Source organism: Cotesia glomerata, linkage group LG7, assembly GCF_020080835.1.
Source record: "Cotesia glomerata isolate CgM1 linkage group LG7, MPM_Cglom_v2.3, whole genome shotgun sequence".
Classification (NCBI taxonomy): Eukaryota; Metazoa; Arthropoda; class Insecta; order Hymenoptera; family Braconidae; genus Cotesia; species Cotesia glomerata.
This window is the reverse complement of record NC_058164.1, coordinates 16,394,042-16,419,687: the sequence shown is the minus strand read 5'-3', so window position 1 is coordinate 16,419,687 and position 25,646 is coordinate 16,394,042. Positions and strand designations below refer to the sequence as shown.

Genomic DNA, 25,646 nt, shown 5'->3' with positions numbered 1-25,646 from the left:
AATTGTTTTCAAAATTTAAGTTTGGTCAATCCCTTTCAAATGGCACTAACCACGATAAAATCGGTCGAGCCGTTCAAAAATTATAAGAGGTTTAAATACGGCCACATACACACACTCATACATACATTCAGACATACGGACATCATCGCGGAAACATTCGGGGAAGCTTCCTTGGACCTCAAAACGTCAACATCCGTTGAAAATGCGATTTTCGAAAAAAAGGGTTAAAACCAATAACTTCCCGACTTTTGAAAATTTTTAATTTTCTTAGCAGGATGTTAAAAATACGTGATAGCTCACTAGAAAAATTAGAGCAGAATAAAATTTACTAACTAAACAAAATTTTAAATATTATTTTAATAATAAATATTAGAGTGGTCCAAAAAAAACATTTTTATTTTTTTTTTCAAGTGCTGCTGTTTCAAAAACTTCTCTAAGGTATAAAAAAAATTCTCTCCAAAGCGCAGCTTGATATCTCAATTGTTCATGAAGCTCAATGAATTTTTATTTTCCCATTTAAATAACACATCAAAAAATTTTATTTACGTTTTCATCCGGTAAAACTACGAAAAAAATTTTTTTTTTGTATTTTTCATCAATTATTCTTGTAGGAAATTCAATTCTCTATAAAAAAGTACAAAGGTAGTTTTTTCGTAATCCTAACAAGTAAAAAGTTATTAAGCTTTAAATACTCGCAATAAAAGAAAATTTAATCAGATATGATTTTAGAATCCATGTTGTATCACATTTTCTGTTTCAAAGTATTTGATTAAGTAATTTATATTTTTTTCTTAAAAACATAGTATACAGTCTGATATCGGTCATTCAGTCTGGACCAGTGATAACAAATGACAATTCAATATATCGGTTTGTTTATTTGAACCACATGTTAAATGCACTGAAGGAGATTACCAGACTTTGTAAATACTCTAACCACTGCTTAAAAAAATTAAACTAGATAATTTACTTTTAGCACTCTCTTGCGGCCTACATGAAGATATATAGTAAATTAAATTTTTTGTTGACAATTAGTTTTTTACTTCAACCTAGCTGCATTTTAATAATTATGTCTTATAAGTCATATAAACTAAAATAAGAAATAACCAAAAAATTAAATCAGTCTCAAAGATTATATTGGTTGTATGTTTATTAGCAATTTTTTTATAGTCAAGCTTATTTACTTAAATATGTGATGACTCCTGAGATAAGGCAGTTTTCCGCACTAACTCTACTTGTTTATTTATCATTTTTTTTTTCAATGATTAAATTTAAAAATAAAAGAATCAATTCACGAAGGACTTCTATTTACGTACTCCTGCAAAGTTTCGTGATTTTTCATTCGGTCAAAAAGCGTCCCAGCATCATGTTCAAAATTTAAATATTCACCTGTTCTACCTGTCCTACATCTTCTTAAATAAAAAAATTAAATTTGGTATACATCCGGAAGTACTAGCTTGCTCTTGATTCAGATTCCGTAATGAAATTCAAGTTCAATTTTAATAAATCACTGCTCATAAGAAAAAATATCCAAATTGTAATGAGAGAAATTATTCATCATTCACAGTTAATACTTCACCAAAAGACAGGTGTTAATTATATTAGAAACAGTCTAGTTTGATAAATTTTGAAATAAATACATGCAGTTACCGAAAAGTTTTCGAAAAGTTGCTTTGAAACTATCTTCGTTCAAATTTTTTTTGTGCAAGTATTTAAAACTCAATAACTTTTTACTCGTTAAGATTACGAAGAAACTACCTCAGTACTTTTTTGTAGAAAATTAAATTTCCTACAAGAATAATTGACGAAAAATACAAAAAAATTTTTTTTCGTATTATTGCTGGATAAAAACGTAAATAAAATTTTTTTACGTGTTATTTAAATGGGAAAATAAAAATTCATTGAGCTTCATGAAGAATTGAGATATCAAGCTGCGCTTTGAAGGGAATTTTTTTTATACCTTAGAGAAGCTTTTAAGATGATAGGCAAAAAACTTTTTTTTTTTGGACCACTCTAATAAATATACATTTTATGTTTATTATATTTATATTATTATTATTATAACTTCAGAAGTTATTTGTGGTTAAAGTTGTGTTTATAGTTATTATCATAGTTTTGCAGTCTTGCTATAAAGTTTTTTGTATTATAATCATTTATTTTATCTATAAATGTTCCAAAAATTTTATCAAAATGATTAATAGTTACAATAACGTTAACAATACGATGTATTGAATACATTTTTAATAATATTGCCGCTTATTTGTATTTTTTCTGTCTCTATTCACATTTATTTGTTAAGCAATTTTTAGTTGTATTATTAGAGTGCCAATGAAATCAAATTTTATAAACCAGTTGCATTTCACCATGCACGCTAGATGTTAAAAGCGATTTATTCGCTGAAAATATATATTTTTCGGGACATTTTCGAGTTAGATCTTGAAACGCAACAAAATCTTTTGGATATTTGTTCATTCATAGTATTTATTTATGTATCATTTTGGTTTTTGGCACCTCTTGCAGCATCAGCTCTATACCAAGATATAAATTATATAAAGACTGTATCATTACAGGACGACCGTTAAGAAAATTTCTGAGGCAGTATTGCACAAATTCAAAAACCATCTGTGGTGTTTAACTGGTGAAAAAGCTGATTTGACTTTTTTCGATTCAAATACATAACTTATAACTCCAATTGTTTATAAATCAATTTGTTGACCTATGTAATAAGTATGAATTAATGTTAAATCGTGAAAAATGTAAAATAATGTCATACTACAGAAATAAGTCGCCTATACTTTTTGATTATTATATTGGTGACACCCAGATCTTGAGAGTGTCAGTTCATCGCGACTTGGGTGTTGTTTTTGACAATAAGCTAAACTTTCAACCTCACATCAATGCAGTGGTTACCTCCTCGTGGAAGATGTTAGGATTTGTAAATAGATCTAGTCGTAACTTAATCTCAATCAAAGCCATTAAATCTGTATACTTTTCCCTGGTTAGATCGCGTCTCGAGTATGCTGCGGTGGTCTGGTCTCCTATCTTTGATGTTCACATCAATAAGATCGAAAAAGTTCAACACAAATTCCTTAAATTTTTAGTATGAAAAATTGACCGAATTTACCCTAAACCGGGCTCGGATAAGGAAGAACTTTGTCGTAGATTTAAAATGCTTTCTTTAAAGGACCGCCGACTATGTGCCAGTGCTATTTTCTTGACGCGACTGATACAGGGCAAGGTTGATTGTCCGAGACTTTTAGAATCAATTACTTTCAGAACTCCGACCTGGAGAAGTAATGTTCCCTTTCAACTTCCACTAACGAGTACTAACTTCGCTGCATCTGCTCCTATTTATCGTTTAATGTATGCTTTTAACTTGTTTTATAAAATTGATAACAGCCTTGACATCCACACGATAAATAATGTTGGCTCTCTTGCAAAACTTTGTTCCTCAATTGAACACTGACTTAGTGCATCCTATCTAATTGTTAATTACTATCAAATAATATATGATCAATTTATCAGATAAAGCATAGACTTACTACTATTAATTTTATATTTAAGCTTTACGATAATAAAACAATTGTTATATTCATTTCTTTTCTATGGAACCCAATCATTGGCATTGCTGTAGGGTTCAATGTACTGTTAAATAAATAAATAAATAAATAAATAAATAAATAAATAAATAAATAACTTCACGTAAAACGAAAAATGATTAAGACAGTTGGGTTCTGCAAGGCATATTCCAAGAAAATTATGAAATTTTTTTTATCGAAAGATAAATATATTAACAATTCACTACCAAAATTTCAGATCGATTCACCACACCGTTTTTGAGAAATTAATTTTCGAAATTGCATCATTTATACGCAGAGGTATAGAGAGATGGTAAAGTTAGTATGAAATCTTCCATACCACTCGAGTGATGCAAATAATTTCATACTATAGTATATAACTTCATACTATAGTATATAACTTCACATATAAAAGTTATATAACTTCACCATCTTTCTATACCTTTGCGTGTAAATGTCGCAATTTCGAAAATTCATTGCTTAAAAACAATGTGGTGAATTGATCTGAAATTTTGGTGGTGAATCATTAATATAATTATCTTTCAATAAAAAAAATTTCATAATTTTCTTGAAATATGTCTTGCAGGATCCAACTACGTTAAATTATTAAAATGTGATGAAAATTTCGATTTTGATTCCCCCTGAACGCTATATAGTTAATGCAGATAATGAAATTATCAATTCAAAAGAAAAAGATATTGATTTCTTTCTTAAATAAATTAATTTTTATTAATTCAAATTCGATGAAAATTTTTTTTTTGATTCAACATAAATAAAAAATTGCTAGAGATTAACTTTGAGACATGAGCCACCAATAATGATTGTTTGGAAGGATTAGACATTGTTAATAATCTACAATTGTTAACGATGTAGCCGAAAGAGCGCTTCGATGAACTCAAAAATACATCAACAATTTAACGCATAAAAAAGAACAAAAACAATATTTAGAGCAAATTATTCATGAAAACAAAAACAAACAAATTCATGAATACTTATCATAATGCGACTAAAAATTGCTTAACAAATAAATGTGAATAGAGACAGAAAAAATACAAATAAGCGGCAATATTATTAAAAATGTATTCAATACATCGTATTGTTAACGTTACTGTAACTATTAATCATATTGATAAAATTTTTGGAATATTTATAGATAAAATAAATGATTATAACACAAAAAACTTTACAGCAAGACTGCAAAACTATGATAATAACTATAAACACAACTTTAACCACAAATAACTTCTAAAGGAAGGATTTTATCGAAAAATTATAAGAGAACTTTTTTGTAGAGTATTCAATTTCTCATCAGAATAGGCACAGATCATAATCGTGGTGACAATTTTTTTGAAGAAAAAAAAATAATTGCAAAAAGTTCCAAATTCCCATGTTATTTAAATGGGAAATGTAACTCGACTTCGGCACGGTTCAATTTGGTAATTAAGAGCTTATTTGGGTAAGATATTTTTCTTTAGGTCAAGAACTAAAAATCCAAGGGGCGATCGCGAAAAAAAAGTTAACTTGGGAAATAACGGACACCCTAATGTGGAGAGGATCATCTTAATGTGAGTTTATAGAATATGCGAGAAAAAATTATAAGATAGCTCGGACTGGGATTCGAACCCAGAACCTTCCGAAGACATGTCGGCTACTCTACCATTTGAGCTATCCGGTCTATACTAAATTTCCTTTCGCTTATTCTATATACATTAAGCCACACCGTCCATCTAACTCTACTCTACTATCACACAGATAATTCTTGTCAATACATTGAATTCAATACACGCTTACGAAAAATCTCTCAACAATTTTTGTACATTCCAGAGCCGAATGATGAATATACAGAACGTTTACCTCGTATTATCTTAGATTTAAACCAAAATTTGGTATCTTCAGACTTATCTTCTAATTCATCATTCAGTGAAATAAATTTTTCTCAAAAATCGACTTCTTCCATTAATAGTACTTCGTCGAAAAACAATTTCATTGTATGAACCAAGCTACAGACAAAGAAGAAACATGGATTTTAATCTCGTTCAAAGTCAAAATAGAATTGAATTCAAAGAAACTGATCTTACCAGCCAAAGGTATAACTTAAGTGCTCGCGCCACTGCAGCCATTGTAACATCGACTCTATTAGACATAGGACTGATTACTAAAACTGATAAGAATTTGATTACGTTTTATACCAAGATATAATTCATTTACTGTCGAAAATGCCACTTTTTAAACAAAAATTGGAATAATATTAATAATTATCACTCGTTAAAAATTTTACAAAAAATCATTTTGATAGAAAATTTAATTTCCTGTCGAATGGAGAATTTATAAATATATTTCAAACTAACAAGATTATTTTAATGGCGAAAATCTACTATTTTGATACTAAAATTGGGATTATCTCTGAATATATGGGTCCTACGTAATTTTGTGTAAGGACCTTTTTTGTAGAGCTTAAAATTTCCGATCAAAATAAGTTAATGAAAAAATTTTTTGAGCATTTTTATCTTCGACTGCAATCGGCGGGCCTGAGATGTTGACCAAAAATTTTTTCCTTTCACACAAAATTTTTTTATAACTTAATAAACAATATTTTTGCTATTACTAAACGAAATTCTAAAAAAGCGAATTTTTGGTCCACCCTACTCACCACCACAATAGAAAAATGGCGAAATAACCCAAAATATTTGAGCATTCAACAAAAAAATTTAACCAATCAAAAATATAGATCATTTTGCAAAATATTCTGTTGTTAATAACGTGTTTTAATTATTTTTTTATATTTAATTTAGCTGTTCAAGTATATTTCCCAATTTCAAATGTAGGACCCAAAAGTTGAACGACATAGCGCCGTGTGTTCAAGTATACCGTCTCTCATTTTTACGTAACTGTAGTACTTGAACTGTCTAACTCAATGTTAAATAAATATTTTAAAGTGTTTTAAAAAATACATTTATTCGTATAGTAACAAAAAAATTATACAAATAAAGTAAATAAAAAAAACTATAAACAAAATTTATTATTTTTAGGGCGAATATTAGTGTTTGAGAAATAAAAAAAAAATTACACGTTCTAACCTCACATAGTAAACAAAAAGTAAAAATACATTTGAATGTTTCTTAAAGTAAAGGACTTAAATGTATGTTTAATGTTAATTTTATAATATAATTTAGCAGATGTTTGATAATTTTAAGAATTTTTTTAACAAGTGAATTATGGTAAAAAAAATTGACATTTAGAAATTTAAAAAAATTAAAAATGCAATTTTTTAAAAATAATTTTCTGGAACAAATTTATTTATTTGTTAAAAAAAAATTAAAAAATAGTCCAGTGACTGCTAACTTTAATGTCATATATAATAAATACTTATTTTTGGGCCTAAAATCTTTTATTTTTATTTTAACACAAAGTGTCTAAAGCCATACTAAATGATTGTTCAAGTTCTGGTACAGAGGTGTTCAAATACTGCAGTCTGTCACAGTTTAATGTTCAACTACTGGGGCTCTTGAAGGATTTTTTTAAATAATTAAAAAAAATTATTTTCTTTATGTAATACCGATTTTTTTTTTTAATACATTTAGAATTGAATATATTTTATTAAGTCACTTTGATTTAGTCAGTTATGTTGAAATTTATGTACTAAAATCGTGGTCAAATACAATACACTGTCAAATCTGTTCAAGTACTGGGTACTTTACCTTAATCTGATCTTTAATTAACATAATAATACTAAAATATTTTATATTATATCAATTAATATCACTAAATTAATGATGAAATGCACTCACCTTTCAATTGTACTTTAATTATTTTTAACCGGTTTGTGGCTGGTCGCGTTGTAAACAAACACAGAATATTTTTTTTATAATAAGGCTATAATCACTGCGCAATGAACTGCGCAATTTTTTATTATGATAATTAAATGCCATACTTTTTTTTTGTAATATAAGGTAAAAACCCCAATTATTATTGACGGGGGTCTAAATATTGACACCCTAAATTATCTTTAAATATATTAAATTATCTGTAATAAGAATAACGATCAAATAAATTTTTATTAAATTCTAATTAATTAAAAAATTGAAAAAAAAAATCACTTTCAGTTCAAAATATTAAATATTAATTATTAAAAAAAAATAAAGTTACCACCAGTTCATCAAATCAGCTTACGAGCGTCTATTTTCTTAACAACTTTGGTTAGAAAAGCATTTTTTTTAACTGCCGAGTTTAAATTAATTTTTTCATGTAATTATATGACCTATTTTTTTTTTAATTAACAGTACATGAAATATTTATAAAATTGAATAATCGAAATTAATTGTATGCTTTATAATATTTAAATAATGGGAGTCAATAACTAGTTCATAATTTTTATGGTGAATCCCATATTGACAGCCAGTTAACAGTGCTATGACGCCTTTTTTTTTTTAAGTATAAAATACGTTACGCGATTATATACAAGGCTTTTAACTCTCAAATAACTCGGCGTGTTTTGGTGTTAAATAAGTTTTTAAATAAATTGTTATATTTTTAATAATAATTAATCATTCATAGAAATTATTATTAATTAACTTTAATAATATTGATTACTTTATATCAAGTTTTGATAAATAAAAATATAACCAAATGATTCGACGCATGCGCAGTAGGGGCGTCAATAATTGGGGTTACGGTACGTCAATATTTAGATCAATCAGTTTTTTAACCCGTCAATAATTGGTGTATCCAGATTATCTATTTAATTATTTAAAATTAATTAGTAAATATCACTGATTATCATTTTAAAAAAAGAAATTGATTAGTTAAAACATTACTTAAGACATTACCACAAACAAAATTCAACGATATTTATATTTGATTGCTTAAAAAAAATCAAATCATAACTTTGTCTCTTATAGCGTCAATAATTGGGGCTTTTACCTTATATTTAGAAAAAAAAAACCCTTGTAAAATATTAATTAATTAACTGTTTTATACATCGGTCAACTAATTGGTGACCAGTCAACTACTGGTGCATTTACCCTATTACAATTTGAAAATTTTTGAAATCGTAAATTTTTTAACTTCAATTGAAAAAAAAAAAAAACACCAAAATATTCAATTTACATACTTTTTATCATTTTTATTATAAGTCCGCCGTGAAGAAGAACAATTTGAAAAAAAAAAAAAAAAAATATTCAAAAAGATCAATTTTTCGATTTTTTATTTTATTTCAATTTTATCTCAAATCGCCGGAGCCCCACTTCTGCATAATTACCATAATAATTATGTTACGTTAATATCAACTTCACTAGATTTCCTTAAATTATCAAAATTGGATTTTTTTGAGTTATTCACAGAAAATATTTCATCTCTAAATATTTTTGTTTTCTATTTTCAGACATTAGAAAATTTCCACCACAAGGCAGCCATCACGATTATTCTGGACAGAAATGTTTTGAGCATCGAGTGACTATTCGATTTACCAACTATAAAGCTACTTTAATAATAAACGAAGAATGTCGATGCAACATCTCTGATAAAATAGTGACTAACAACTGACAACAAATTCAAATTAATCTTTCTTTTTGTCAAGGTTTATGTCAAGTGAAATGACTACAATTGATGGCATATCTTTAACACTATACCTTTAAAAGCATGGTTAAATTATGCTGTTGGAAGTATTATTTCTCACAACAAAAAATATATCATTCATAGATAATGTTTACATTAGATTGCCTGCCATCAAGTTATTGCGTACATGTCATTTCGACCATCTCAAAAATAGATGGTACCATTATTAAAAAATGACGATAACTATTTGATTAACCAAAAAAAAAGGCAAATTTTGAAATCACACGTCATCATCTTATCATTCTAGAGTAAATTATTAACTACAAAAAAAGAGAAAAGAAATATAAAATAGAAAACATGTTAGGTTGTCCAAACTGTTTGAGCTACTTAAGGTTGTCAACAACTTCTTCGACAGCTGAACGTGAGTCATGTCAACTATGTGATCGCCTTCACAACAATACTGAAAATGATATGGTTGTTCATAAAAATAAATTAAGATTGAATAAAAGATGTGAAATCAATACTGACTGGAAAAGAGATAAAGAGATATTGATCACTCGTCAATATGGAATGAAACCAGTGTATAACTGTCGAATGACAAATAATGCTTTGAGTGTTGTGCGATGGAGTTCTGAAAGTAGAACATTTTTTTGGTTTAAGTTAATTTGGATAGTTATCATTTTATTTCCAATTGTTACTGCCAGTTTCACCGAAAAACCTCTACAAACAACACATTCTTTCGATGGAGATGGTAAGTTATCTATCTTAAAAATACCTTTAACTTCCTTCTAAGGAAATCGTAAAGTTTAAAAATTCAGTAAGTTATTGTTTTTAACGTTTTTGATTCGGTTTGCGGCATTCAACGCAGTTTAAGAGAAAAAAAAGATTATTTCTTAGACAGAAAAAAAAAACAATCTTGACTCAAAAACCATATATTTTACTTAAATACTTTTATTTGAAGACGACCAAAATTTTGATCGAAAAATATTTTGTTCTTAATTTTAAACATTTTGATTCAAAATTTCAAGTTTCCAATAAATAAATAAAGTAAAGTTATTTTTTAATCAAAATTTTTGATTTCTCAACGCAAAAGATATTTTAATTACTCCAAAATCAAATAGCTTCGCTTCAGAACATCGATGTTCTTGGCTTCAAACAATTAAACTGCAGCGCCGTCTTTAGAATACCACAAAAATCAGATATATTAACCCTTCGTCACTCGCTCTCTTTTTAGTTTCTCACTCACGCTCAAACGATAACCTATAGTTAAGTCGTATCAGGACGGCTAAATTTTTTTGGTTTTTTGAGATTGTTTAATTTTTAAACGTTAACGGGCACTGGGCTAATTAACGTTCTGATTTAGATTCAGTAAATTGAAATACACAAGAATCATACTTGATCCGGGTCCACAAGAATTTTTTCATCGCTGTGACTGCAGTTTTTTGCAATTTTTTGGGTTTTTTGCATTATGCTCAAAATTGGAGGGTGACCGGGTCAAACGGACTTGAAATTCGGATTCAGTGGGTCAATATTCATTTCAATAGGTAGGTCCGTTCCAAAGTACATACCACTTTTTTTTTTGTGTGCCGGAGTTATGTAATACTATATATTTTGGATATATTCGATGTAACAACTATATTTATTAGAATATGTTGTAATTTTTTTTATCAACTGTTGTTTTATTAAAAAGTATTAAAATTACGATAAAATAGTGTCATTTATTGTTTTCTTGTCATTAATTAATTTTATCTCAGAGGCAATTCATTGAAAGGGTTCAGCTATCAATCTATCTTGTAGAAAATTAAATTCTTTACAAAAAAAGGTCCTTTGCAATTTTGGTGTCAGATAAATAGTTTAGGAGAAAAAAATAAAAAAACCACGACTTTTGAGCAAAAATCGAATATACAATTTTTTACTGGCGAGATAGCTCATAAATTGGAAATAAGCTGTCAGAGCTTTTAAAGAGGAAGGATCCCTCTACAACTTCCGCCCATGGTCAAATGAATATCATGAAATGTCGCTATGCTATAGATAATTTAAGCAAAAAAAATGATTTTAACGGGTTAATTATATGAGGAAACTTTAAATTCATCCAGCGAGTACTTAAAATTGAAATTAAGAACTATCCTTTGGTGAGAATTTCTTTTTCTATGTAAAGAACAATATTTTGTCAATGGAGTGAGAAAAAAAAATAGTCGCCTCAAATGAAGCACCCTAATATATATATATATATATATATATATATATATATATATATATATACTATATATATATATATATATATATATATATATATATTAGGGTGCTTTTGCGACTATTTTTTTCGCTTCCATCCCGAAATTTTGTTGGAAATACACCCAAAAAAATTCCCTGAAAGTTTGAGCCCTTAATATTAATATTAAGTACTTCTACACAGCGTGTGAAGATTTCCCATTTGAATTATACGAGAACTTTCATTTTTTTTTTTTAATTTCTATAGCTCAGTGGCATTTCATAGCATCGCTTTGACCATGGACGGGTTTTTTTCAGAATTAAATGCTCTACAAAAGTGTCCATTGTCGCGAAGTCGTAACACATACTGGCGGGGTAGTACGGACCGCCAAACCGAATTTTTTATAGAATTCTTGTTTTTTTACTCATTATCTCATAAACAACAAGACATACAGAAAAAATGTAAATCATAATTTTGTAGGAAATTCAATTTTCTACAAAAAAGGTCCTCAGCACCAAATCACTAAGATCGATATTTTCTGAGATATTAATCATTGAAGTTTACCTAGCATTGAATTTCCACAAAATGTTGAATCAAATCTTAAAAAATATTGATTTTTTTCTTTTTAGGAGGTACAGGGAGTTCATCCTCAAAATCAGAATATGTTCGTTTCAACCCACTGGAATTTGATGATAGACTACAAAAACTTGCTGGCATCGAATGTTGCGATAATTTCATGCCTAAAACAATTTTTTCAGAATTAAATAAATAAACCCAATCGATTCAAATATTTTTCAAATTTTATTTCAGTCAATTTTCCCCAATAAAAATAAGACAAAATGATATATATGTGTTTTAAATTTATTGGTTACAGAGACTTTAATTTTTTAATAGCGTGGGAATTTTCGACTGCAAAAAAATCGAAAACAAATTTTTATTCAAGTCAAAATTTTTGTTAAAATTGAATAAATTTTGATTTATCTCACTTATTCAGATTTACTTGATAGAAATTTTACCAAAAATGATAGACTAATAATTAGAAAAAAAAGTTATGAATCTAGAAACAAATTTTAAAATATTGAAAAATTATATAGAATTCAATTTTCAGAAAATGAGGTTAAGAAAATTAGAATTTTAATGCGAATTAAATTTTACAAGTAAGTAGAAAAAATATGAGTCTAAATTATAAGAAATTGTTTTCGATTATTAAAAAATGATTGATTGTTGAGCTTGATAATTCATAGTTGTATGTGAGAAGAAACTAACCAATTTCGTCTGTATTATTCTCATTATCTTCATTTGTTATCTCCTGTTCAGTGTCAGATTTATTCTGAAAAGTTTCCACCGGCAAGAAATTAGTAACGGGCGAGTGAAGATTTGGTTTGCCCTTTTGACACTCATTCAGAAATTGTTGCTGCTCTTTTGGCAAATTCTTAACCATTGTGGAATTCGAAATATCGAACAATTTATCTAGTTTTTGGTTAAACTTTTCAACATTCTGTTTTTGTGCTTTCGATTTTTTTTCCCTCTTGTGATGTGTCTTCACTTTTATATATTCGGCATAAAATTTTTCCAACTTCGTAAGACTGTGCTGAGGACGTATAGTTGGAATCTTGAAACTAGCCCGAATAGTATTAGTATCGTTAATAACACTAGTAGCACTATTTCGAATAGTTAATTTTAAAGACTGATGTTTATACATAAAAAAATTTAGTAAGTCACGATACGAAGGCAGCTTATTATTATTTATTTGGCTTCTTTCAAATCCAATTAAATAATTCCAAGTTTTATTACCAATTTTTCACTCATTTTAATGATGGTTAAAGTCGACCTAACCTCAAATTTAACAAAGTATACATACAACGGCGTCACACTGATCAATGCCCACTAAGATTTGTTCTTACTCTCGCGGGATTAGTACGCGAAAACAAAGAAAGCGCTGCAATTAAAGGGGAAATTTGTTGAACGCATTCAAGGTCAAGTGAAAGCTCAGTAGTACTACCAGAGCAAGAAAAATAAACCGCAATTAATCAGTATCACAATACACAGCAACAAAGAAACATCCTATATTATTCGTAATGATCATACACAATATATTTTTATCTAGAATTTCATTGAAATTGAATTATTAAATGATAAATTCAAATATTATGGGGTGATTTAAATGAGAAATATATTTAAAAATAAAAAACTTCAGAAAAATACAATTAAAGATTTTTTCTGTTAAATTTGTAACTTAATCAATAAGTAATTACTAATTATAATTATGATACGAATAAAAAATCATTATTTTTTAAGATTTGATTCAACATTTTGTGGAAATTCAATGCTACGTAAACTTCAATGATTAATATCTCAGAAAATATCGATCTTAGTGATTTGGTGCTGAGGACCTTTTTTGTAGAGAATTGAATTTCCTACAAAATTATCATTAACATTTTTTCTGTATGTCTTGTTGTTTATGAGATAATGAGTGAAAAAACAAGAATTCTATAAAAAATTCGGTTTGGTGGTCCGTACTACCCTGCCAGTATGAGTTACGACTTCGCGACAAGGGACACTGTTGTAGAGCATTCAATTCTGGAAAAAACCCGTCCATGGGCAAAGTGATGCTATGAAAAGCCACTGAGCTATAGAAATTTAATAAAAATAAACGAAAGTTCTCGTATATTTCAAATGGGAAATCTTCACACGCTGTGTAGGAGTACTTAATATTAATATTAAGGGCTCAAACTTTCAGGGAATTTTTTTGGGTGTATTTCCAACAAAATTTCGGGATGGAAACGAAAAAAAAAAAATAGTCGCAAAAAAAAAAGCACCCTAATATATATGTAATATAACCAGCCTTGTCATCGGGATATCTCGAAAAGTTTTCAACCGATCTTGATGAAACTCGGTACACATATTCTTTGGGTAATTACCGAGGTCGAGTTCGAAGATGAGCAAAATTGGTCAATTAGTTAAGAAATGGCGGCCATTTAAAATTTTCAAAATTTTGTAACTTTAACCGTGAATAACTTTTGACTGACAGAAAACAACTCATTTCTGGAACCTTTATGGTGAAGCTGATTATATTACCTTCAATTTGACCTATAACACTTATACTTTATGAAGATTTATATTAATTTTATGGACCATTCAAACATTTTAAAATAATGAAAACTTTTTTTCAAATGTGGTTTTTTTAGAATGACTTTTAAACAGCTTTACCGACCGATTCCAAAAACTAATCAGCTCTTAACATTAAAAAACTACGTCGATCGCCGCCGGGCCGGTCAAAATCGCTTCATTCGTTTGTGAGATATCGTTGACGAAAAAAATCGAAAAAAGCGTTTTTTTCGAACAAATTCCGAAATTTTTTATCTGAACAATTCACGGTTTGAAATTCATCATAGAATTCAAAAAACTGCATCGACTGTTGTCAACTGCGTGGTAATCGGTTGATTCATTCAAAAGTTATAGCGGATTGAAAATTTAAAAATTACATAAACATTTGTTATTCAACAAATTAAATAACATAAATAAAGAAAATCTCATATCACATGAAATCTACCTTCCATTTCGGGTGAGGCCGAATGGCATTTTTTTCGATTATTTTTAATTTATACCCGGGAAAAAATGATCAGACATGAACAGGCATGAGTCTTCAGGCCTGATCAGACATGAAAAATGACCATGCCTGATCAGGCGTGAATTGACCTGATCAGGCCTGATCAGACATGGTCAGGTCTGAAAGCCCATTGTTACTTTTAATTAATTATTTTGCTTAATTTTATGGATATAGTACTTGATAGAGCCCTACGCAATTTTCTATAATGAATTAAAATAAAAAAAAATGATTACATATAATTGTACGGCCGTAACACCAGCAGTCACCCATCCAACTACTAACCACGCTCAATGCTGCTTAACTTTTGTGATATCCTAGCGCCTTGAAGTTCCCGCTTGCTGTGCTGCTATCTTACGTGACAACAATGCTATGAAGTACATAACGTATCAAATAAGTTTATCATAAATACAATATAAAAATTGATTTTATAATATATTTTGATAGTCCTAATTTATTTATTTAACCGAATCTCATTATAACATCACATTTATTTAAATAATAAAATAAGTAATGATTTTAATATTAGGCAGGAGCAGAGCAGACCAAAACATCCCATAGGAAATGTAAAAAATTTTTCATTTCAAAATTATTTAAACGTAATGATAAAAATAATTTTGCATATTTTGTGATGTCCAAAAAAATTGTTTTCATCAAAGAAAAAATTTTTATCACATCTCTGACGATGCAAGTCTGATCAGATCTACTCGGAAAAAAATGATCAGACCTGACCATGCCTGTTCATGTATGATCAGGCCTGAAATTAGACCTGCTTATGCGTGTTCATGTATGATCAGGCCTGAAATTAGACATGATCATGCCTGTCCATGCCTGCTCATGTCTGAAGCGTCAAATACGCTCAGGCCTGTTCATGTCTGATCAGACTTGTTCATGCCTGTTTATGTCTGAAGGGTTAAGTACGCTCAGGTTTGATCATGCCTGATCAAGCCTGTTCATTTCTGAAGGGTAAAATACGCTCAGGCCTGTTCATGTCTGAAATATTATATACGCTCAGGGCTGATCATACCTGTCCATGCCTGATCATGCTAAGTACCAAATATGCTAAGAAAAAACTTTTGAATATGTTCAGTGTGTGTACACTAATTTCGATTAATAAATTTGTTAATTATCAATAAACGGTATATTTAATAAATAAAAGTATTTTGGTTGTCATTAAAAACTTACTGTAGGGTAAATTTAATAAACTTTTCTAGGCATAGACAGGCATAAACAGGCCTGAGCATATTTAATGCTTCAAACATGAACAGGCACGGTCAGACCTGATCAGACATGAGCGTATTTAACCCTTCAGACATGAACAAGTATGGACAGGCCTGAACAGGCCTGATCAGACACGAACAGGCCTGATCAGACCTGAGCGTATTTTACCCTTGAGACATAAACAGGCATGAAGAGGTCTGATCAGACATGAAAAGACCTGATCAGACATGAACAGGCCTGAGCGTATTTAACCCTTCAGACATAAACAGGCTTGAACAGGCCTGAGCGTATTTGACGCTTCAGACATGAGCAGGCATGGACAGGCATGATCATGTCTAATTTCAGGCCTGATCATACATGAACAGGCATGAGCAGGTCTAATTTCAGGCCTGATCATACATGAACAGGCATGGTCAGGTCTGATCATTTTTTCCCGGGTAGAAAAAGTTATATTTTTCAGCCAAGAACATCGATTGTCTTAAGTTTAATATATTCTCCTTAAACTGTGAATTCAATTTCTTACTTTAAAAAAATCTTGCAGTTTTGATCGAAAAATTTTTTATTTCTTTTTAAAAATAAATTGCATTTCAATGATAAAATTATTTGCTTCATTAAAATTCTGTAATAATATTAATTTAAGAAAAATTTTTTGAACTAAAAATAATGAGTTTATTAATTCAAGAACAAAATTTAAAAAACGACAATGTTCTTGGTTCAAGTATTTTTTTTCTGTGTACTTGCAAATTAATGGACAAGAAATTCCGAAATTATGAAAAAAAAAAAAAAAAAAAAAAAAAAAATAAAACACTTGAATCGTTTATTTGAGAAACCCCACAAGTTATATGGAAACCCCACTTATTTTAAATTGTTTCTACAACAATATCTATTTGACGAATAAAACGATCTTAATCCGACTTATGACATTTGATGTGTTTTTTCAAGCACAACAAGATTATTTATCACCGGCAAAATCAATCATTACAATACTGCCGCCTACAGAATACAATTTGAGTTATTGAACAGTACGATGTTACTTAGTAAATTTTTATCCTGTAAGAGTAAGTGAACACGGACGCACACTATGTCCAACTAAAAGAGATAGAGCCCAGTAATTGGTGACGCCACCGCCAAGAAATGACAAACTATTGTAGGGAAAGTCTTATTGGGTGACTGAATAGTATTTTTGGATGGTACCTCGGATAGCTTAAGTGGAAAAGTCTTCGGTACGTAACCAAAAGAACTGGGTTCAATTCCTAGGTTATCCGAAATAATTTTTCGGTGACCGAAAGATTCTCACTGAGTGGTCCTCCCCTTTCCTTTCTCCTTTCTTCTTCCCTTTCCGAAATTTGTCGTAATGACAAATTACCATATTAAATGTGGTAAAAAATTTTCTTTCTTTAAATTTGAGTAGTGGAAAAAATTTTAATCTACCGATCGTAGTTATGACTTTGCTATTTAGAAAATATTACTTTATCGACTAATTAATATTACTACAGGAACATTGTACTTTTTCTTGAAGTGTATAAGACTGTGTGGAAGGTTAAACAGTACAATTCTTTGAAAAGAATTTACGATGTTCCATGGTATAAATTCTTATGTTTGAGCTCTGATTCGGTACTACAATCTCCTATACTAAAAGTTACGATGTTTCCATAGTAATTTTAAATATATTTTTCTTTCCGTGTATAGTATCAGCTATCTTCAAACTTTATTAGAAATAAATTATTACATATGGCTGCTCAAAAGACCAAAAATTTCGGGATGTCCCAGTCGAAAATGATTAATTATAAGTAAAGAAAACATTATTAAGCTGTCATTTACATTCCATGGCTTCCCATACGAAAGACGAGGAGATTGAAAAATTGATGTTTTGAAAAGTTATCGTGTTTACCCCTCCATAAAAACTTGATAAATCCATACTACCCATGTAGGAAAGTATGGCAGGCCCAGGCCTGGCCCAATTATGCAGAACTCTGGGCCAGGCTTGTAAGCCAGAGTTGGCCCAATCTTGGTTTAAGTCTGGAATGATAACACTGGCCCAAGCCTGGTTACCACAACTGCCTATGCTTTGTTACCAGGATTAGGCCACAGTTAAATTTTCAAGTCTGGCCCATGCCTGGTTCACCATATCAGTGCGCCAAGCTGGTTGCCCAGGACTGGGCCAGGCAAGGCCCCGTCATTCAACTCTAGCAGTTCCTACATTGGCAACCGCGATCAAATCGGTCACACACACACACACACACACACACACATACACACACACACGCACGCACGCACGCACGCACATCCACACACCTTAAAATTGCACTTATGACGTTTTTGAGCTCTTCGAGCTCAAAAATATAATTTATGTGTTGGAGCTCGAAAGAGTTAGCTATTCTAAACTTTTGAGCTCTCCGAGCTCAAGAGACTGACAGAAGTCAAATAAAACACTATTTTTTGAATTTTTAAACCGCAATCACTTTTGAATGAATAAACCGATTTTCACGCGGTTGGCGGCATTCGACGCAGTTTTTTAGGCCTCGTGAAGAATATTTAAGTTTGAACTGATCGAACTAGGAATTTCGGAGTAATTCTGGAAAAACCCTTTTTTCGGTTTTCTTTCGACAACGATAACTCATGAACGGATCGACTGATTTTGACCGGACTGGTGGTGATTGGCGTGGTTTTTCAAGGTTAAGAGCTGATTAGTTTTCGAAGTCGATCGCTAGAGCCGTTTAAAAGTCATTTTTTATAACTTCCCGCTAAGAAAATCAGGAAGTGATTAGTTTTATCCTGTTTTGCGAAAATCGAATTTTCATCAGGGCTCGAAAAGCTTAAAAGCATAGAACAGCTGACTCTTTGAGCTCGGAAAGCTCAAAATAACACATTAATTGTAATTTTAAGCTCGAAGAGCTCAAAAATGTCATAAATGCAATTTTAAGCGCTTAGTTACGAAATTAGCGGGAAGTTGCTGGGATGGCCTTTTCAGGGTCAACTGTTTTCCTAATTTTTTTTCTTTCATTTCAGAGTTGGTAACATTAATGTTTATTTGTTAGCGTTAGAAAATTACTTTCTATACATTGCCACAACTTTGAATAAGTATTGTTTCTGTTCTTTGTTATAAGTTAAACTCCAATTATATGATTCTATTTATTAAACTTCTCGTTCAGCAGTATCATTTTCGACGTGTAAATTTTTTAAAATTGTTAAGCACGTATTACAATCTTTATCAGATCTCCATTGATCTGGATGTAATTTTAAAAATTCAGTGGGAAGTTGAAATCGCTCAAATAAAACTATCGACTTTTTCGATGAAAAATAGTTCAAATTTTTTGTCATGGAAGAATCAATCTTGACTTTTTTTATATTAACACATTTTAAATTCGTACTTTATTTCTTCTAAATTAAATGGTATAATACGTCGGTGTTGATTTTTTCGCTCGTTATTCAAAAATATTTCTTGTTCATATGTTAAGCGTACATTTTTATTTTGACTTGCAATGTCAAATAGTTTTTGAGACAAAAGCTGAAAATCGACTTCTTTAGTTTTTTGACAAGCTGATTTAGTATGAGAAGAATTTTGTTCTAGTTTAATCTACTTATTGTACAAGTTATTCAATTTTTCAATATTATTTTGAACTTTCATCACAGAGATTTTTATTTTACTCCAAACACTAATCACTTCATCAATCACAATTTTCATACTTTTATTCAGTGGTTTACCTAAAGATTTATAATTGTACATAAAGAAACTCAATACTTCTCGATTAGAAGGTAGCTTTCGTTGGGACAAAAATTTATACGTTCGTGGCCAATTAAATAAAAATTGTTACAAGAGTATTTGATAGCCATTTTGCTCAAATATTAGTCTAATCACTACCTCCAATTTACTTCACACTTCAAATCATTACTACTTATATCTATTACCAATAAAAAAAATAATAAGAACTGAGGTTAATCAATTAATTTGTCGATACTGATGAAGGGCAAAAGCTTATATTTGCTGTAGTGAAAGTATAGATAAAATCAAGAACAGCGTTACCGTGTCATAAAATAGAACTAGAAAATTTTGAAAATCAAACTATGCGCGCAAATTTGAATTTTAGTTCATTGATATTATGATTTCATAGTAATTATGAATTAAAATTTATTTTTATTGGCTAAATACAAAACGTCATCTCAAAAATTAACAATTTAATTATTTTCCAGCGTTTATTGTAAATAATATCTAATGTAAAATTAAAAAATTCCAATTTAAAGAAAATTTAGTATCAATTATTATTAACATTCACCTTTTAGGCTCTACAACTCAAAAACTGTTAGTTTAAGAGTGTTTTCTTAAAGGAACTTTTTTGTAGCAAATTTAATTTTCTACAAAAACAAAATTTTTATTTTTTCTAAAAAAAATTTTTTAATATTGAAAAATAGAATAGAAACCGAGAAAAAGTTTTCCCTGTGTTATTTAAATGGAAAATCGACTTTTTCAATAAGTGAAGCTTCTAATTAACTTAGAATTTTTTTTTCAGCAACAATATTTTTTGTTATCTATAAATTATCAGATTTTCAGGTAGGACCGAAAAAAAAAAATTAGAAAAACGGTTGACCCTGAAGACCATCCCTGCAACTTCCCGCCATTTCTATACCTAAACGCTTGAAATTGCACTTGTGACGTTTTTGAGCTCTTCGAGCTCATGAATACAATTTGTGTGTTATTTTGAGCTCTCCGAGCTCAAAAAATAGATTTTGTATGCTTTTGAGCTCTTCGAGCTCAAAAGTGTGATAAACGTTTGATAGAACACTATTTTTTGAATTTTCAAATCGAAATAACTTTTGAATAAATAAACCAATTTTTACGCGGTTGGTGGCATTCGACGCAGTTTTTTAAGCTTCATAAAGAATTTTCAAGTTTAAATTGATAGAACGGAAAATTTCGGAGTAATTCCGAAAAATCACTTTTTTCGGTTTTCTTTCGTCAACGATAACTCACGAACGAATCAACCGATTTTGACCGGACTGGCAGCGATCGACGTGGTTTTTTAATTTTAAGAACTGATTAGTTTTTGGAATTGATCGGTAAAGCCGTTTAAAAGTTATTCCAAAAAAACCCCATTTGAAAAAATTTTTTTTTGTATTTTTTTGTGATTTCTTAAAATCTACCGATCCGAATCGTTCCAAAGTATACTCAAAATCCAAGTTTGGTCAAGCCCTTTCGAATGGCATCAAGCGCGATCAAATCGGTCAAACGGTTCAAAAGTTATGAGAGGTTTACATACATCCACACACACACACACACACACACACACACACACACACACACACCATCGCGGGAATAGTCAGGGAAGCTTTCTAGCACCTCGAAATGTCGACATTCGATGAAAACTCGATTTTCGTAAAACGAGGTGAAAACAATAACTTTCCGATTTTTGAAAATCTTCGATTTTCTTAGCGGGAAGTTAAAAAAAAATATCGCCTTAAAATTAAACACCCTAATACACACACACGTACAAACATTTATACATACAGGCAGACACCATCACGGGAACGCTTCCTAGGACCTCAAAACGTCGAGATCTGATGAAAACTTGATTTTCGTAAAACGGGGTAAAACCATTAACTTCCCAATTATTGAAAATTTTCTTAGCGGGAAGTTGAAAATTGTTTTTTTGGAATAATTTTTAAACAGATGTAACGATCAATTCCAAAATGCAATCAGCTCTTGAACTTGAAAAACGACGTCAATTGCTAGAAACCGCATGAAAATTGGTTGATGCGTTGAAGAGAAAGTAAACAAAAAATTTTGAAAAAAGTATTTTTTCCAAATAACGTCGAAATTTCTTCTTGAATTGGTTTTGATGCAAATCGCATTCGTTCAAGAAAAATCGTTAACGAAAAATTTTGAAAAAAGTGTTTTTTAACTTCCCGCTAAGAATTTGAAATTTTCGAAAATTTGATATTCCTGCGGTGATGTCACCACAAAAAATCTCTCATAACTTTTGAACGGCTTATCCGATTCGATCGAAATAAAAGGCTTCCCAAAGAGTTTCATTGCCCTTACATTTTCGATACTAGTTCAAAGAATTTGAGTCAATAAATTTTGAGAAATCTCAAAAATTAAATTTTCAAAAATTCGTTTTTTTGAAATATCTTCTGAACGGCTCAACTGATCGATTCTAAAAACTAATTAGCTTCTAATCTCAAAAAACTACCTGCAGAGGATGGCCTTTAGAGTCAACCGTTTTCCTAATTTTTTTTTTAGTTTTTAAAAATCTACTGGTCCGATTCGGTTCAAACAGTATAGAAAATCTAAGTTTAATGAAGCGCTTTCGAATGCCGCCAGATTCGTTCAACCCAGTCAAGCCATTCAAAAGTTATGTTGTCTACACGCATGCTCACACACAGTGACGTCCTCGTAGGAATAGTCTTAACTGCTTCCTAAGACCTCAAAACGTGGAGATCTGATGTGAACTCGATTTTCGAAATCTGGGGTTAAACCAATAACTTCCCAATTTTGTGAAAATTATTGATTTTCATAGCGGGAAGTTAAAAATCACTTTTGAACGAAGAACATAAAACTCTTGGATGAAGACAAAAAATTCATAACTCACTAACTCTATTCTTTATCGAAGCAATTTTCCATTTTCTAACAAGATACATTATGTTTAACTCAACAATTTCTTTCTCTTGGGTTAAGATAATTTATAAAAATTAGGAAGTTATTACTTTTACTCCAATGTTTGAAAATCGAGTTCTCCTCAAACTTCCACGTTTTGAAGTCCTATACTGAGCGAAAAATGCATGTTTTGGTGAGTAATAACATCACAAATATAAAAATATAGTTTTCTGAAATTTTTGGTGCGTAACCAAAGGATCCGGATTCGATTCTTGATCCGGGTAGTCTGAATTATTTTTTCTGTTTTCTGAGTTAAAGTGAATCAAGATTACTATTGTTATATCCGGATTAATTATAATTAAATAATTATTGGTAGAGTGAATCTTGAGGAGGCTCGGACACGATTTTAGATAGATTTTCTCTTGTAGACAAGCTACAAAAGTTTTATTTTTATTGTGGATTTCGAACGCCTCCCGGTAACCAGGAGTTCCAACGGCGAATTTAAAGGGAAGTCGATAACAAATACTGAACTCACAGTCGTCCTTTATAATTTTTCTAGTTGATTTGAATTTGAATTGTCTGATCGGTAGGTCCTGGGTTGATTTCCCCTCCTTCTCTCGTGGTGTAGATCGGTGTAGTGGGAGAAGTTCAGGATCTTAATTTAGAATGAAGTAAAGCACGAAGTTTTGGTTTTTATAGTTTATTCAATTATTTGCCCTATGGGCGAGACGCACTCAATGTACACTATTTCAATTATAACTATATACTTGAAATTATGTTTTAACAGTTTAGAATGTTTATTAAATGACTTCGTGACCGGAGTAACGACTCCGGCAGACACTAAGATCCGCCGTTAAATAAGTAATAGATCGAAAGGTTATAATTTAGGTAAAGATATCACTACGGCCACGGGGCCCTCGATATTGCTCGAAAAGCACACTGTCGTGGTTCGTAGAAGATAAAGATTAAAAATCGAATTGAAATGAATTTAGATTTTGTATACGCGACCGAGTGCTGTATACTGTCTTATACGTAACGCGGTATAAGGACCCACACGGGTTCTACGAGGATAGCTTCCCTCGTATTCTTTAATAAAAGACTGAACATTTGATCCGTGGTGTTTGGTGGTTTTATACACCCGGATCGTGATTTTCGGGAGTTAAATTTTGTTATTGGTCTAAAGTTGCAAATTTGACAGAACGTGAACAGTGTGCTCATTTCTTAATCGAGGCGTTGTCCGAGTGATTGTCGAAATTTATAAAGTGCAAGCGTTGCACTTTTCGTCGACAGGGGAGAGACCCTTGTGTTATATGAGGCAACGCCGGATATAACACTATTAAGCCCATATTTAACTGAAAATAATTTAAGTAACTATATATTGGGGTTCAATATAATAAATAATTTTAGGTATGAGAACTTCAATTAAATAGTGGTGATGCTATTTAACTAGATTTTTCGAGTTCAGAGAACCAGATTTTTCTCTCAGTGTAGGAAAATATTCTGATTATTCTTAAGAGGATCTCGTGCATTCCACAATCAAGAAAAATTGTAATTTATTTTTTATACTATCGCAAATCTAGTTATATCTAATATAAGCCTACAACTTATGATAATTGTAAGATATTTTATGAATTCTTAAAATATAGTTAGTAGGACGTACGTATCACATTTTCAAGAAATAACAAATTCTTGATAGAAGATACATTTTCTTGGCTCAAGGAAATTTTGGGTTCTAAAAAAAGGACCAAATATCGATTTAATTTTGATTGAAGAAAATTTCTCCTTAGTCAACGCAGCCTTAACGCTTGAGTCAAACTTCATATTAATTGCTTCATATTATTTATTTCTCAATTCAAGTGATATTAGTTCAATGACAACACAATATTTATTTGACTCATGATTGAAGTTTCAAATTTTAAGTTGAAAATTTTCCTAACAGGAATAACCGGTTTGTTACAGAATAAGAAAACCTACTTTCTTAAGCCATTAAAAAAATTTTATCGTCAGAAAATTTTACTCCCGACGATCTCATTCCCCTTAGTATCGACATAAAAATTTTATTCCTAAATTGTATTACGATCGCTATGTCAAAATTTTTTATTATTACAGTGTGCCAAAGCATAGACATAAGAAATAGTGTGACTCAATTTTCAAGACTGAAAGGCTGTCGAGTAGTAGAAGGTTTCGTACAAATATTATTAATTGACCACGCAGATGATTCAGCCTATGCTAACCTCACATTTCCGGATTTGATAGAAATTACAGGTTACCTTTTATTATACAGGTAAGTAATAATTTCGAGACATAAATACTATCACACTCGACTTCTACTAATAATAATTTTCATTTTAAGAGTGAACGGCTTACGAAGTATTGGCCAACTTTTTCCCAATTTAACCGTTATCCGTGGTCATTCGCTCTTCATAAATTATGCACTGGTGGCTTTCGAAATGATGCACCTACAAGAAGTTGGCCTATACTCACTTACTGATATATTACGAGGTTCTGTACGTTTTGAAAAAAATCCAATGCTCTGCTATGTTGATACTATTGATTGGGATATTATCGCTAAAGCTGGGAATGGAGAACATGTTATTGCGGTAAGTCTTTTTCATTTACATATAAGTCATTTCACCCAAGGACAATTGTTCTAGAGCATGTCGATCGTTTTAAACTTTCATGTAAGTGTTTTCGACATGAAAGAAAAACCCATTGAAAATTAGGGCTCTTAAGAATTTATGAACGAGGGCGGAAAGAAATTGTGGATTTTAATGATTGTCATTGGCTAAGATGGTGGTGGGGTGAAGTGGTGGAAATAATCCCGTGACTTGCAATTTGCATTTTTCTATATAAAAAAAAATAATTAAAATTTAATTCCAATTTTTC

The 25,646-nt window shown here is 30.4% G+C and overlaps 1 protein-coding gene across 6 annotated transcripts in view; it reads left to right on the top strand.

Moving 5' to 3' along the window:
• The window catches only part of LOC123269802 (insulin-like receptor), a 127,871-nt gene that overhangs the window by 20,647 nt on the left and 81,578 nt on the right, over positions 1–25,646 (top strand). For all 6 annotated transcript variants that reach the window (XM_044735653.1, XM_044735654.1, XM_044735652.1 and 3 more), the window contains exons 2-4: positions 8,956–9,879; positions 24,870–25,044; positions 25,114–25,360. In XM_044735653.1, the coding sequence (XP_044591588.1) occupies positions 9,486–9,879; positions 24,870–25,044; positions 25,114–25,360 (816 nt within the window). In that variant the 5' untranslated portion in view covers positions 8,956–9,485. The remainder of the gene's footprint in view (positions 1–8,955; positions 9,880–24,869; positions 25,045–25,113; positions 25,361–25,646) is intronic.